The sequence below is a fragment of the Apiospora marii genome (genome assembly GCF_038362585.1).
Source record: "Apiospora marii strain CBS 49790 chromosome Unknown utg000003l_segment0_segment0, whole genome shotgun sequence".
In the NCBI taxonomy this organism is placed as follows: Eukaryota; Fungi; Ascomycota; class Sordariomycetes; order Amphisphaeriales; family Apiosporaceae; genus Apiospora; species Apiospora marii.
The window spans coordinates 2,075,268-2,088,342 of NW_027117374.1; the positions used below are offsets into that span (position 1 = coordinate 2,075,268).

Genomic DNA, 13,075 nt, shown 5'->3' on the forward strand with positions numbered 1-13,075 from the left:
CATCCCGAGTAACGGAGTAGCATGATGATGCTATTTATATATATTTATCACGTTACTTGTTACCGGCGTTTGACATGGTTCAGATCCTATTAGGGGAAAGGCGTTCGGGGCCGAAAATGGGGGATATATGCATCAGGGGTCCCAAGGCAGGATAAAACATGTTGGAGGTACATATATATAGGGGCTTTGGGGGGTTGATACCATTTACACACATATACCACATAGTGTTTTCAGTTATTTAATACATATGCAACATTCACATACAATTGCTTCTACCCTAGCCTCTGCCGTCGTCGAGATTTGCATTTGATCGGTGTGCCGGAGCTGTACATCCATCAGGTGCCATATCACTATCGCCATGGACACATCAGACGTGCCGACTGAAGACAAAAAAGTTGGCTTTGCTTAGCAGTCGTGCTAAGTTATAACAGTTCTTTCATCTGATGTACATGTACTGGCTTGCGTGTCCCGGCCGCGCCGCCGTTCCACACGATATCCTACAGGCCTTCTTCCTCCCCGTTCTGCGTATTAAACCGGACGTATGTAAGTTGTGTTGTACTATTATTCGTGACACTCCGTTCCTTCATGATTACAAAATTTCTTTATAGCTGCTGCGCCTACTACGCGAGCGCCCATGCGCAAGCATACCCACGCAACCCCATTCCTCAGTTCCCAAGTCATCATATCCCCTTTCACTCGGGCTGTTTGGTCGCGGACTCGGTGCTCTTCTGCTGCAGCCCATTGCCAGTAACAGTAGCAGCCAGACGACGATGGCTGCTGCTTTGCTCGATGATAGCCTTGACTTCTTCCGCATCGTCCTCAAAGTCTTCGTTCGCGTCTTTGTTGTCGCTGTTACTGCTGCTGTCCTTGCTCTTCTTCCGGGCGTGACGCCAGGCCGAGACAATATTGCCAATGCGCCCATTAATGACCGGTGCCGCCTTCCGAGGCGTGGAAGCCTCGTCTTGCTCCTCTTGGGCCAATAATTGCTGCGATCTCTTCCTCATGGGTCCCGGCTCCTCCTAAGTACCGTCGGACGATGACGGGGCTAGAGTTTTCTCGTCGTTGGGCACTGCTTCAGAGTCCTCGGGCACCGGGTCGTCCGAGTCGGTAACTTCTGTGGTTTTTATCGTGGATTCGGTCTCGCCTTGTTCAACTTTCTCGACCTCCTCGGCTTTATCGGTTTTCTCTGCTTTCTTGCTTTTCTTGCTCTTGTCTTTCTTGTCTTTCTCCGATTTCTCTACAGCCTCCTCTGCTGGGGGTGCAGATGGTGTGGGATCTTCGGTGCTCGTGTTATTGGGTTGCTCCGCTGTTTCAACCTTAGAATCGGGTAAGTTTTCAGTATCTATCTCTGCTTCATGGCTCTCTTGGCCGTGAGGCTCTTCGGTTGCCTCCGTTACAGTCGGTTCCTCGGGGTCAGGTGTAGGCGCCTCTCCCTCTTCGTTTGAAGGCTCATTAGTGGGCTCTTTGGGCTCCTTGGGTTCTTGCTGTTTGGGCGAACTCGAGGTTTCCGCCGTCTCGTGATCAAACATTTCACCCTCCACAATGACGGGTACCTCGACCTCCGACTCCTCTTCGACGATCTCGGGACGCGAGCTGAGATGCATGTTCCTCAGTTTGTTCGCTACGTCGGAGTTTTCATCCTCATGTTCTTCGATGACCGTTGTCACGGTGGTGCTCAGAGATGGGCGGCTCGAATGACGCGCGGTGTTGCTACGCCGGGCGTGAAGAGGCTGGTCATCGTCATGGGCATTTTCTTCCCTTTCTCTCGACGGCGGTCTTGCTATGGCCGTGACGCGAGGCTGGCTGTCCTCCTTCTCGGGCTGTGCGGGTTCCAACCCCTCGGCCTCAGGAGGCAACTTGTAGTTTTCGGCGGGCAGCAAGTCGTACAGGTCGCATACCGTTTTGAAGAAGACGTAAAGTCCAGTCTGGGCTTCCACGGTCCAGAATACGCCACGGTGTTGAAACCAGGCGTGCGCGAAGATGCGATGCAGACGACGGAAGACGTTAACCAGGTTCTTCAGCACAGCGCCTTTGTCATGGCCTTCTGCCGCGACAACGAATCGCGAAGGGAATATCTTGGGATTGGTGACCACATTGGCGGCCCAATCGAGAGTGTGGCAGCAATAGTCGATAGCGCAGCAGCTCTTGGGCTGGTCGTGAACGGCACACAGAAACTGCCATTCGGAAGCCCTCATTTCTGGACACGTGGCTTGTGAGCAGGGCGGGTTGTCGAAAAGAAAGCCGACGATGAGGCTGTTGCACTGGGCGATAAGGAAGCGACATAGTTCGTACAGCCACAGAGTGCGATCAATGCCCGGCGGGGGCGTCGCAAGCTTCTCGGCGGTCTGTCTAGTAATGGGCTGGGTGTTGGACGCGGTGTGGTGATAATGCAAAGCGGCAAGGTGCTCCTGGAGCTGGAAAGCGGACTCCAGCTACAGTCGAAGGTCAGTAAACGAGTTGGAAGCAGTCTGCGCATTTTAGAAACGTACTTCTGACAGAGGTATTAAGGGAGGACCAGCGGCCATGTTCTCGGCCTTGGTGCCTGGGTGTATGCGCCGCTTCGCATTGGCGTCTGCGATAGTCTGCTCCATCTCTTGCGCCTGACGACTGGCAGTGGTTCCTAAGCCGGGGGACTTGGGTCCGAGTTGGATCTCGGCCGGGGGAGGAGGGCTGGGTAATCGCGGGGAACTGGGCGGCAGAGTCGACATGATGAGAGAAAGAAGAGGCCCAAGCCTCGAATGACACGGGTCTTTAGTAGTTGTTGGTGTTTGATGGGCGGAGACGGGTTTGCGCTCGCAGAGTTGTTGGACATGCAGACGTGGCCCGTATTGCCACAGACAGATGTGATGTTGGCAAAGAACTTGCAGTGGGCGGCTAGCTGGCCGAGACGCGGTGCGACGCAACAAATCAATTGAGTGGAAGTTGGATGAGGGCGTGTCAGTCGCCAGCAGCCAGGCATGAGCTGAGCTGCTGAGCTGACCCCTGCCGCTTTTTAGTGGCCGTCCCTTCCAAGGTCCAGGGTGATTTCATAACAGCATAACTCTGCCAGAGTTGCTTGCATTTATCCAATTACCCCCCATATCTGCATAACAATTGCATCACTCGTTCGTTCACTACGCTGCCAACGGAAAAGCAGCCGCAGCAAACAGCGTTACCAATCGGATAACAGCCGAATAACCCACGACAGACATTTACATACTGAAAGAGAGGCTAAAGCCAAGCTTGTGCCACTTAATACTTTCTCGACCCGAGCGACGCCTGAGAACAATCCCCCAATATGGAAGCAGATGACGACTTCCCACCTGAGCTGGTTGAGACCACGTCCAGCGGGGTCGCTGAACCAGAAGAGCCGTCTGAGAAGGCAGTCAAGGTGCCCATCACTATAGTGACAGGTATAGCACCACATGAGCTCCCGCGTGTCTAATCATGTTAACACACCACTTTAGGTTACCTTGGGGCTGGGAAGACCACCCTCCTGAATTATATATTGACCGCTCAGCACGGCAAGAAGATTGCGGTTATTATGAATGAATTTGGTGACTGTAAGCTGTCCGAGCTAATATCATGAGCCCTGGTCGGGGCTACGGGAACTAATGAAGAGGCAGCCATTGATATTGAGAAGTCCCTCACCGTGAACAAGGGCGGAGAGCAGGTCGAAGAGTGGCTCGAAGTCGGCAACGGTTGTATCTGCTGCTCAGTGAAGTAATAAGCATTTCCTCCACGTCGGCTGGTACAGGCTACTAATCAATACTCCTTCAGAGATTCTGGTGTAAATGCCATCGAGTCCTTGATGGAAAAGAAGGGTGCTTTCGACTATATCCTGCTGGAAACAACGGGCTTGGCTGACCCCGGCAACCTGGCGCCCCTATTTTGGGTTGACGATGGGCTAGGGAGCACAATCTATCTGGACGGTATTGTCACTCTGGTTGACGCCAAAAACATTCTGAAGAGTCTCGACGACCCGACCGGAAAGGTCGAGGGGCACGATGACCATGATGCACATGGACCCCTTATGACTACCGCACACGTTCAAATATCACACGCCGACGTCGTAGTTATTAACAAGTCCGATCTTGTGGATGATGATGGCCTTAGTAAAGTCAAAAACCGCATCCAAGCCATCAATGGTCTCGCCAAGATTCACGTCACGAAACAGGGCGTCATTCCCAAGCTAGAAGGTTTCTTACTCGACCTCCATGCTTACGACAACGTGGATGCATTGGATACCGCGGCAAAGGGGCATAGCCACTTGGATCCGGTTTGTAGAGAGACAAGCCCATTGCCAGCTTATAAAGTCACTGACACATTGCGTAGACCATTTCCACTGTTGCGATAAACGTGCCAGCCTTGCTGCCCGAGCAACTTACCAAGGTCGACAGCTGGCTGAGATCTATCCTGTGGGAAAGCGAAGTGCCGGGTATGGATGAGAAGCAGAGCGAAGGATTGGAGATCCATCGGTTGAAGGCGCGCCTGGTATTTCAGGATGGAAAAGTGAAAATGATTCAGGGCGTCAGAGAGGTCTTTGAGATCTTTGACGCTCCGTCGTCCCAGTCCACCCCTGAAAATGGCACGGACACTCCTGTGTCGGGCAAGGTGGTCATAATAGGGAGGCAGGTGCAAGCTATCGATTTGGAACGCAGCTTCCTCGATGCTCTTAACTAGTCTTTTGAGGGTCCCGTCGTTTCTAGAAGGGATGGAGCGGGTGGGACGTAGCCGCCAAGACGGAACAGTCTGGAGACCATAGCCAATAAAGCGATCATGATCCAAGTTGCTGCAATTGACGGACACTACGCATTTCTCTTGAAGATATGGAAAGAGCGAGTGTCGGCCTCCGCAATCGACAGGAGAGGCAATGGGAAGCGGTAACAAAGGACGATGGCCATCCCACAAATAGGGTCAATTCCGCCGTCTGGGTATCCCGAACTAGACCTAATCGATATACCCAGCTAGCTTTGCCCTTTTTTCCCAGCTACAGATGTATGCATATCGCAGAGTGTGGGGATGCGACAGAGATAGTCGCAAGGCTGTTGACTAGCGTGCGAGCAGCCCCATCCCCCATGTCGATAAAGTACCATAGGCGGTACCGTCAATACCTGGCGACGCTTGGGCCATCAGTGAGCTAATATGGGAAATTCGTCAACCTACAGGCTGGCGACCTCTGGAACGAACATATGCCACTCTCTTGCAGCAAATACCCATCCCCATTTCTGCGAGACCCCAACGACACCGCACGAGACCCTTAGCCAACGAGACCCAGAAGAGCACGATCGAGAGCCCCGAGGCCCTCCAGAGAAGACATGAATCGACCAGGTACAGCCAACCCTTCTTGTTTCCCAAAGCCTCGTGTGCCCCGCTGTTTGCCTTCCACGAAACCCTCGACGACTTATGTTCCCATGCGCGCCCATCTCGTCCTCGCCTGTCCGCTGCCTTTAAGGGGTGCCATGTGCAGAGTAGAGCTGTGCGACTATCGCGGCCGACCATTGAGGTCTAAGATGATGCCACGGCCGCTCTGGGCCGCTGGGCTCCTCAGCTCGACCCGATGAGGCTAGAAACTCCATCCCAGCAGCAGCCTCGATCGAGGGCATAGAGGGTCCCGCCGGCCACCCGATGAGACGCACACGAGAGGCCGAACCCGTCACCATGATATAAATACGGCATGGCGATGGACCAAGAGGATGCCCGTTCGTTGCCTTTGGCATTGGCTAATAGTACATCTCCCCCAGGCGCGGTACCGCAAACCCTACGAGGGATGCCGACAGGATTCGGTGGTGGCCAGCAACAACCACAGCAACCTGGAAGAGGGGTGTCGAATAGGTTACCGAACGGCAAGATAGGTATGGGACAAAGTGGCGAAAATGCGTTCGGGTGTTCCGAAAAAAGCGAGACTGACTCCATTTGCGACAACAGCGAACAATGGTGGCGGCTGGGCCTTCGGTGCTGGGATGCCAATGAGCGGCGCAGGACTTCAGAACTCGTCAAGACAATTGGGCGGGAACATCAGTTTTGCGCAAAGCCTTAGCGGCTCGTCACCAGCTACACCACTGGACTTATCGTAGGTGCCCTCCTTCCATTGTTTTCGATAAAGCTCGGTGTTTTGGGGGCCTCTTACGCTATGCCACAATCGCTTCCCGAGCTTCCTTCCCCAGCAACACCCAGCACAAAAAGCCCATTTGATATCCTTTCTGCCACTTTCTTGCATGCCCTCCTTTGTTTGCGCGCGTATTCTCGACATCGTTACACTCCCTGCTTTTGGTTGCTGGAGTTTGAGTGGGTAGTATCTCATTACTTCATTCTCATCATGGCTACCTTGCCCTCGAAAGACAAGGACCCCGTCCTCGCGTCTAGTGTGATGTCGAAGAAGCAGCAACGTGCTGCCAAGCGAAAGCAAAAAAAGTCGGAGCTTGAGCAGCAGGTCTCACATGAGAAGCCTGGTGAAGACACTGCGCAAGACAAGCAAGACGGCGAGGATTCGCTGGACTTGCAAGATGATGAGGATTTGCAGGCCAAGCAAGAAGTTAGCAATGACCAGAAGCCTTGTGAAGTCGGCGATCAGAACACTCATGAAGTCGGCGATGGTCAGAAGACCATCGCAGCACTCGGCGATGCGCAGGTCAATGATGTCCAAGTCGAGAAAAAAGGCAACGCCACGCAAGTCATGCAAGAGGAGGACGATGCGTGCAAGCCTGCCAGCGCTCGTTCCTTGACTGCAGGAAGCCCTGCCCTGCATGCCTCCGAGGTTTACAAACGGTACTCAAAGCTGAGGAACCCATTCCATCCATTGCCGTTTGCCCATTGATCAATTTGGTTCATACATTCGCAAAACCCCCCACCTCACCTTCACACACTGCGCATGCTCTTTTTCATCTTGACCCATACTAATTTTGTTCCTAGGGAATTTCCGTCCTTGTCGAATAACGCTCAACTCCCGTCAACAAGCCAATCATCCTTATGGTCGTCGGCTGGTAACAGGAACATGCCTCCCATACAGCGGAACCAGGGCACTCCCTTGTCCCAGCAAGGACAAGAAGATATCTTCTCTTCGTCTTCGCGACTTGGTTCCAACCAGGGATCCTTCCGCTTCGGCGGCTCTCAAGGCAGTGTAGGCCAGCCATCCCAGCCTCAACCAAGCAGCATCGACGACTTCCCTCCCTTGAACAACAATAACAACAGCGGCTTCCGAAATGGCAATGGTGATATTGGCCAGGAGCGCGGTTCCAACCTGATGTCAACACTGGGCTTTGGCGCCACCACGAGTCCGGCACCGGGCATGCAAGGCAGCAGAGCCGGCAATGGCTTGCTGAACGCTCTCTCCGAGAATTCCCGATCCGGTCAAGTTCGATCACCCGACGTATCCAGTGCTCCCGGTAAGAAATGCGCGCGCTCTAAACGTTTCGGTCCTGCATCAGCTAAACCCGTATTTACCAGGTTCTGGACGGCCCCAGGATTCACGGGGTGCCATTGGCGAAGAGCAGCGCCAAAAACCCCCGGGTTTTCGAGACGACAGTCTAGCATCTCAGTCGTCGTCACAGGAAGCTGCAGCTCAGTCTTCGGAAAGCCGACATCCACTCGGTGCTATCGGCAACGATATGCCTTTGGGAGCCAAGGCAAAGGACGAGAAGGACACCCAATCTCCTTCGGTGAACGATCCTCTGGCTGGTATGGCACCCATAGATAAGTGGGGTATCAAGGGCCTGCGAACCCTGATGAACAACTATCCGGATTACCAAGCCGCTATTACTGGCATCGATCCTCAGTTGTTTGGTCTGAACTTGCAGTCTACTGAGTAAGTCGGATGCTTCATATTGATGCCGCAGTTGTGATTAACAAGCTTTTTAGGCTCATCACTACGCAGCAGGTGTCCGTGGTCAATGACACACCGCCGCGGCCTGTCATCCCGAACTTCCGCCTTCCCGAATGCTACAGCGTCAGCAATGTGCAGCCTCTGGACAACAAGATATCAAGCTTCAATGAGGAGACTTTGATGTGGATTTTCTACAGCTGCCCCGGTGACGTTAAGCAGCACCAAGCCGCCATGGAGTTGTAAGTACAAGTGATTGCACATATTCGTCTAGGTAGTGCATCGTGCTGACTGTTCCCCAGAAATAACCGGAACTGGAGATGGCACAAGAAACTGCAGTTGTGGTTGACCAAGGATGAGATCATGACGCCGCGCCTGCTGAGCCATCAACATGAGCAAGGCTACTACATCATCTGGGATACGACAACCTGGCAAAAGACACGGGTATGTTTTCATGTCAAAACTTGAGATTGCGTGCCACAGTAGCTAACAACGGTATAGCGAGAGCTGGTTCTGTACTACGCAGACCTGGACACAGCCAATGGAGCTGCTGCTGCATAAGATAGGGCAAGGTTGTTGCATACATGGGCGGCTTTGTATGCTAGGCTCCGTATGAGGAGACTCCACCAACGAGGGATCTGACGTTTTGCTATCGGCGTATGCAGAGCCAGGGAACATGGCATCATTAGGCACTGGACGCGTTGTTTTCTCGGACGCCAGGCTGCTCGGTATCGGCTGGTAAGGCGTTTTCACACCTGCAACATAAGGCTAGGCTTCAATTTTCGAGCAATTGGGGCTCGAATCAATCGTGAGCTTTTGCAGCCTCACCCCTGATAAATTCTGATCCCAATCCGTATTTTCGTGATCGTAGCAGTGCATGTATGTACGCATATTCAAGTCGTGCCTCGTTTTTACCTACCGATGATGGGCACTCCACACACTCTACGCAGTAGGGGAAGAGACGAAGCTCTGGGAGCATTACCGGTAAAGCTTGTGATCACGCAACAAGAAGTGAGGGAGGTGTTATTGGCGGTTGGTTCATTATTGCATTTGGGGGACCTTCACAGTGATCCACCGTGCGAACCCCTAACAGACATCTAGACCAGAATATATAGCCTTTCTTGCATGAATACATAATCCTTCAAAAGTCCTACCAGCCAACTACCTGCCAATCGTCATATACTCGTTCAATCGTCACAGCCGTAATCCGACCAGATGTACAATAAACCTGGCTCCAAAGAAAATACTCGAAAGCCCAATGCGCAAAAAGCACAACCAAACTACTTGAAGTCGGCAGCTGTAAGCGCCTGCACCATACTGGTACCCTCGGAGAAGCGGGTACGGAAAATGCGGTTGGCGTTCTGGAACATGCCGTCCTTCAAACTGACGACGATGAACTGCGAGCCCTTGAAGCGCGTCTTGATCAGGCGACCAATGTTCTGCGTGTGCGACAGGTCCAGCGCAGCGTCGACCTCGTCCAGAATGTACATGGGGGCGGGCTTGAACTGCAGCAGAGCCATGATGAGGGATAGGGCAACCAGGGATCTGTGTGCACGAGTTAGTGTCAAGTTTTCAAGCAGCAAGAGAGTGGGGAAGGGGGATTAGCATACCTTTGACCACCACTGAGTTCCGTTAGACTCTGTTTCCACACCTTACCGAGACAGACCTTGACCTCGAGACCCTCGTTGATCGTCTTGCCCTCGGGCGGGTCCAGCTTGGCAAAACTGCCTCCTGGCAACAGTTCGGAGAAGATGTTTCCGAAGTCTCCGTTGACCTTCTCCCAAGTCTCCAGAAGGGCCTTCTTCTTGTAGTCGTCAAGACTGATGATGGTCTCCTCGATCTTCCGCTTGTCGCGGATAACCGTCTTCATCATGTGCTTGAGCGAGACCTCCTTCTTCTCGACGCTGTCAATCATGTTCATGACCTTGGGGTTGATCTTCTTCTTCATGCCCTGGAAACGGTCCGTCAGAGTCTTGAGCGTGGCCTTGCACTCGGCAATGTTTTGGCCCTTGAAGTCGTACGGAGTGCCCGTGCGCCCAAAGTTGTCCTTCTCGTCCGCAATCCAGTCGTGCTCCTTCTCCATGTGCGCCACGGCCTGGACTGCGTTCTGTTGCTCTTTGTGGAACTTCTCGACGGTGTGGCCGAGCTTCTGCATTTCCAGGCCTTCCTCGGCGACACGGCTGCCCTTGGACCGCATGGCGTCTTCCAACGAACGAAGCTCATCGTCGAATAGAGTGAGTTTCGCGCGCTCGTCGTTCAACGCGGCCTGGACCTCGTCGTGAGTCTCCTGCAGTGTCGATTGTTTCTTGACGAGTTCCTCGATCTCCTGCTGCTGAGACTTGATGGCTAGCTCAACCTCTTGGAGCTGTTCACGTGCTGCTGCAAGATCGCCCGACACTTGCTCTGCATCGAGCTGTGCATTTTGCACCTCTTTCTGTAAAGTCTTGAGGGCCGCTGAGTTCTTAGATAGCGTAGCCCGCAGCTCGTCGAGGGAGGCCTGTAGCTCTACGAGTTTGGAGTCTTTGTTATTCTCAAAGTCCTTCATGTCCTTCTCGATCCGCTTCACGTCGGCACTGGCCTCGACCTGTCGTTTTTTGGCCGTCTCGCTATCCGATTTCAGTTGAACAATGGTCTCCTTCATGTTCTGTACCTCTTGGATGATGGACGAGGAAGAGTTGCCACTGATCTGCTCCTCCGCAAGCTTGATCTCGTGAGACTTCAGGTCAAGGTCCTGCTTGATTTTGCGTGCCTGGTCCAACTTGGACTTCTCCTTTTGAATGTTGCCCTGCAGTTGAGCCAGAGAAGTCTGCGCTTCGCTCAGTTGGCGGGTGATGTCATTGAGCTTCTGCAGAGTGAGGAGGACACCACTGGAGTTGGGTGCACTTCCACCAGAAAGCGTCCCCGATGGGTCGTACGAGTCGCCATCTAGAGTTATGCTTCTCATCCGAACGTTGGGATCGAATGTGACCCGCTTCGCTGTCTCCGCATCCTCGCAGATCAGAGTGTTGCCGAAGACGAACCCCATGGCTGCTGAAACCTCGTCGTCGTATCCCACAAGCTCAAGAGCCAGATCCACCTTGCCCGGGGCAATCCTCTGTGCTGTAGCAATCGTCTGCGCCGAAGCCTTGAAAGAATTGATCTTGTTCAGGGGAATGATGGTCACGCGCTTTCGAAGTTTGCCGCCCTGCAGCAGCTGCGTACCCGTAACTTCATTGTCAACGACTACGTTGTACAGGCGACCGCCGGCGCAAATCTCCAGGGCTTGGCCGGCTCGGGTGTGCTCTTTGTTGAGGGTGAAGAGCGATGCAACGAGACCTTTCACCTTTGAACGATCGAAATCTGGCGTAGGGTTGGTGTAGTTGAAATCGATGTTGGCCACTTTGCGCTTAAGGGCGTCGGCTTCTTGGCGCAGGTTGCGAATGGACTGTTGCAGAGCTGACTCCTGCTTGTACATCTCCTCTTCTTGGCCAGGCTGGAAACCGAGCTTGCCGAGTTGAGCTTCGAGCTTTTGTGACTGTACTTTCAGTCCCTCGATATCTTTTAGCAAGCCAGCATTCTGCTCCTTGGCTTTCTTGGCACGCGGCTCTTCCTCCTTGATGCGCTTTTCGAGATGCGTTATCTTCAACTTTGCTTGCTCCTGTTCTGTTGCTGCGTTAGCGGCCCGGTTCCTGGCGTCCTGGAGTTGGCCCTGGTATCCGCTTTCTTGGCCCTCTTTGGAAGCAACACCGGTCTGAAGGGTCTGGAGGAGCTCTTCCTTGGACTCTGCATCCTGGCTCTGCCTCGCGCTCTCCTCTTTGGCGGTGTCGTGTTTCGCCTTGATCTTCTCAAAGGCTTCCGTCTTTTCCTTAAGCGTCGCTTCAAGCTCAGCAACGTTCTTCTGAACCGAGGTCAAGCGCTCCTCTTCTTCGGTCTTGCTGGAGTTCTTCAATTCCATGACCGTCGCAAGTCGCACCAGCTCGTTCGAGTGTTTCTTTACTTGCTCCTCGAGAGCTTGGGCCTTGCCGCCCTTCCTCAGCTCCTTGTCCCTTTCCGATTTCACTCTCTTCACGTCCTCTTCGAGATGTGATATTTCGCTCTTGAGTCGGGCCGCAGACTCCTCGAGATCCTTTTGCCGTTGCTTCTTGTTTCCGAGGTCTGCCCCTGACTGTTCGAGCTTCTCCTGGTACTTGACGTAGTCGTGCGCCACTACCACCCTCGTCAACCTCTCGAGGTCGTTCTGCGTCTGTTGGAAATCCAGGAAGGCGCGCTTCTCCGTCCTTAACTTTTCGAGTTTCGGCTCGATTTCGTCGCGCAGCAGTTCGGTGATCTCTTGCAGCTTCATCTCCTTCTTTGACATGGTCTTCAGGGCCTTGTCCCTTCGGTCTTCGAACATGCGTGTGCCGGCCGCTTCCTCGATCATGGCGAGGATCTCCACCGCCTTCATGTTCAGCACCTTCGTGATACGACCCTGCATGATGAGGAAGTTGGGGTTGTTGATGTTGAGCTGGACCGACTGGAAAAGGTTTTGCACCGTTTGCTGTTGCGCTCGGTGGCCGTTGATCAGGTATTTGGAGGTGCCGCCAAGGACGATTTGCCTCGTCACACTGATTGTCGCATATTCTTCGAATCCGATGGGGGACTTGTTCTTGTCCCTGTTGTCGAAGACGATCGTAACACTTGCTTTCGTAACGCCGGCTTGGCCTCGCTTGTAGATAAGATCCTGGTGCAAGATCAGCACCCTGCTCTGGCGTGCGATGGTTTCCACGGTTGCCCTACCTGTAAGTTCTGTGCTCGCACCGTCGTCATGTTCGTGATACCGAGAACGAAACATATGGCGTCTAGAATGTTGGACTTTCCACTACCGTTCAGACCGGTAATGGAGTTGAAGGACTCGTCCCTGTGCGATCGCAGTGTCAACCATCAGGCAATTGCTGTGCTGTGCTGTGCTGTGCTGTCGCAAAGGAGGGGAAATGGACTTACCATCCCGAAATTACCGTCCGCACCGCATACGACTTGAAGCCGTCTATAATTACCTCTGTCACCCTCATCGTGGTCTAGGTGCTTCGCAATGGCACTCTGGGTTGTGTTTGCTGTTTCGTTGTTGATCTCTGGACATGTTTCTGTCTAGCCCACTTTCGACCAAACGGTCGCGACTTTTCCCCTCCAAAAACATCTAGGGTGCTTTTGTTGATTCAACACCCCAATCAGGCTTAGCGTAGTTGCATAGTTGTTAAGCGCTGCTGAGCTGTACAGCCTTATTTATCTTGTGGGTTAGGTAATATTGCAGGTATGGTAGCT

General features: G+C 53.2%; 4 protein-coding genes across 4 annotated transcripts; 1 reads left to right on the plus strand and 3 right to left on the minus strand.

Moving 5' to 3' along the window:
- Positions 1 to 692: 692 nt before the first annotated feature.
- On the minus strand, positions 693 to 1,004 carry PG985_004153 (uncharacterized protein; the record flags this gene model as incomplete). The annotated part of the gene is made up of 1 exon (XM_066823922.1): positions 693 to 1,004. One exon carries the CDS (start codon positions 1,002 to 1,004, stop codon positions 693 to 695), a length of 312 nt encoding a protein of 103 aa, XP_066687082.1.
- Positions 1,005 to 1,019: 15 nt separating this feature from the next.
- PG985_004154 (Mob1/phocein family protein) lies at positions 1,020 to 2,708 on the minus strand (the record flags this gene model as incomplete). Its single annotated transcript, XM_066823923.1, has 2 exons — positions 1,020 to 2,432; positions 2,490 to 2,708. The coding sequence occupies 2 exons, from the start codon at positions 2,706 to 2,708 to the stop codon at positions 1,020 to 1,022; spliced, it is 1,632 nt and encodes a 543-aa protein (XP_066687083.1).
- A 569-nt stretch (positions 2,709 to 3,277) lies between these two features.
- On the plus strand, positions 3,278 to 8,359 carry PG985_004155 (CobW/HypB/UreG- nucleotide-binding domain-containing protein; the record flags this gene model as incomplete). Its single annotated transcript, XM_066823924.1, is given in 14 exon segments — positions 3,278 to 3,392; positions 3,447 to 3,542; positions 3,606 to 3,702; positions 3,760 to 4,258; positions 4,315 to 4,614; positions 5,724 to 5,814; positions 5,908 to 6,052; positions 6,892 to 7,099; positions 7,118 to 7,364; positions 7,426 to 7,675; positions 7,755 to 7,761; positions 7,856 to 8,040; positions 8,101 to 8,242; positions 8,300 to 8,359. 14 exon segments carry the CDS (start codon positions 3,278 to 3,280, stop codon positions 8,357 to 8,359), a joined length of 2,442 nt encoding a protein of 813 aa, XP_066687084.1.
- A 719-nt stretch (positions 8,360 to 9,078) lies between these two features.
- On the minus strand, positions 9,079 to 12,825 carry PG985_004156 (condensin subunit; the record flags this gene model as incomplete). Its single annotated transcript, XM_066823925.1, has 4 exons — positions 9,079 to 9,343; positions 9,409 to 12,497; positions 12,554 to 12,674; positions 12,758 to 12,825. 4 exons carry the CDS (start codon positions 12,823 to 12,825, stop codon positions 9,079 to 9,081), a joined length of 3,543 nt encoding a protein of 1,180 aa, XP_066687085.1.
- Between the last annotated feature and the right edge of the window lie 250 nt (positions 12,826 to 13,075).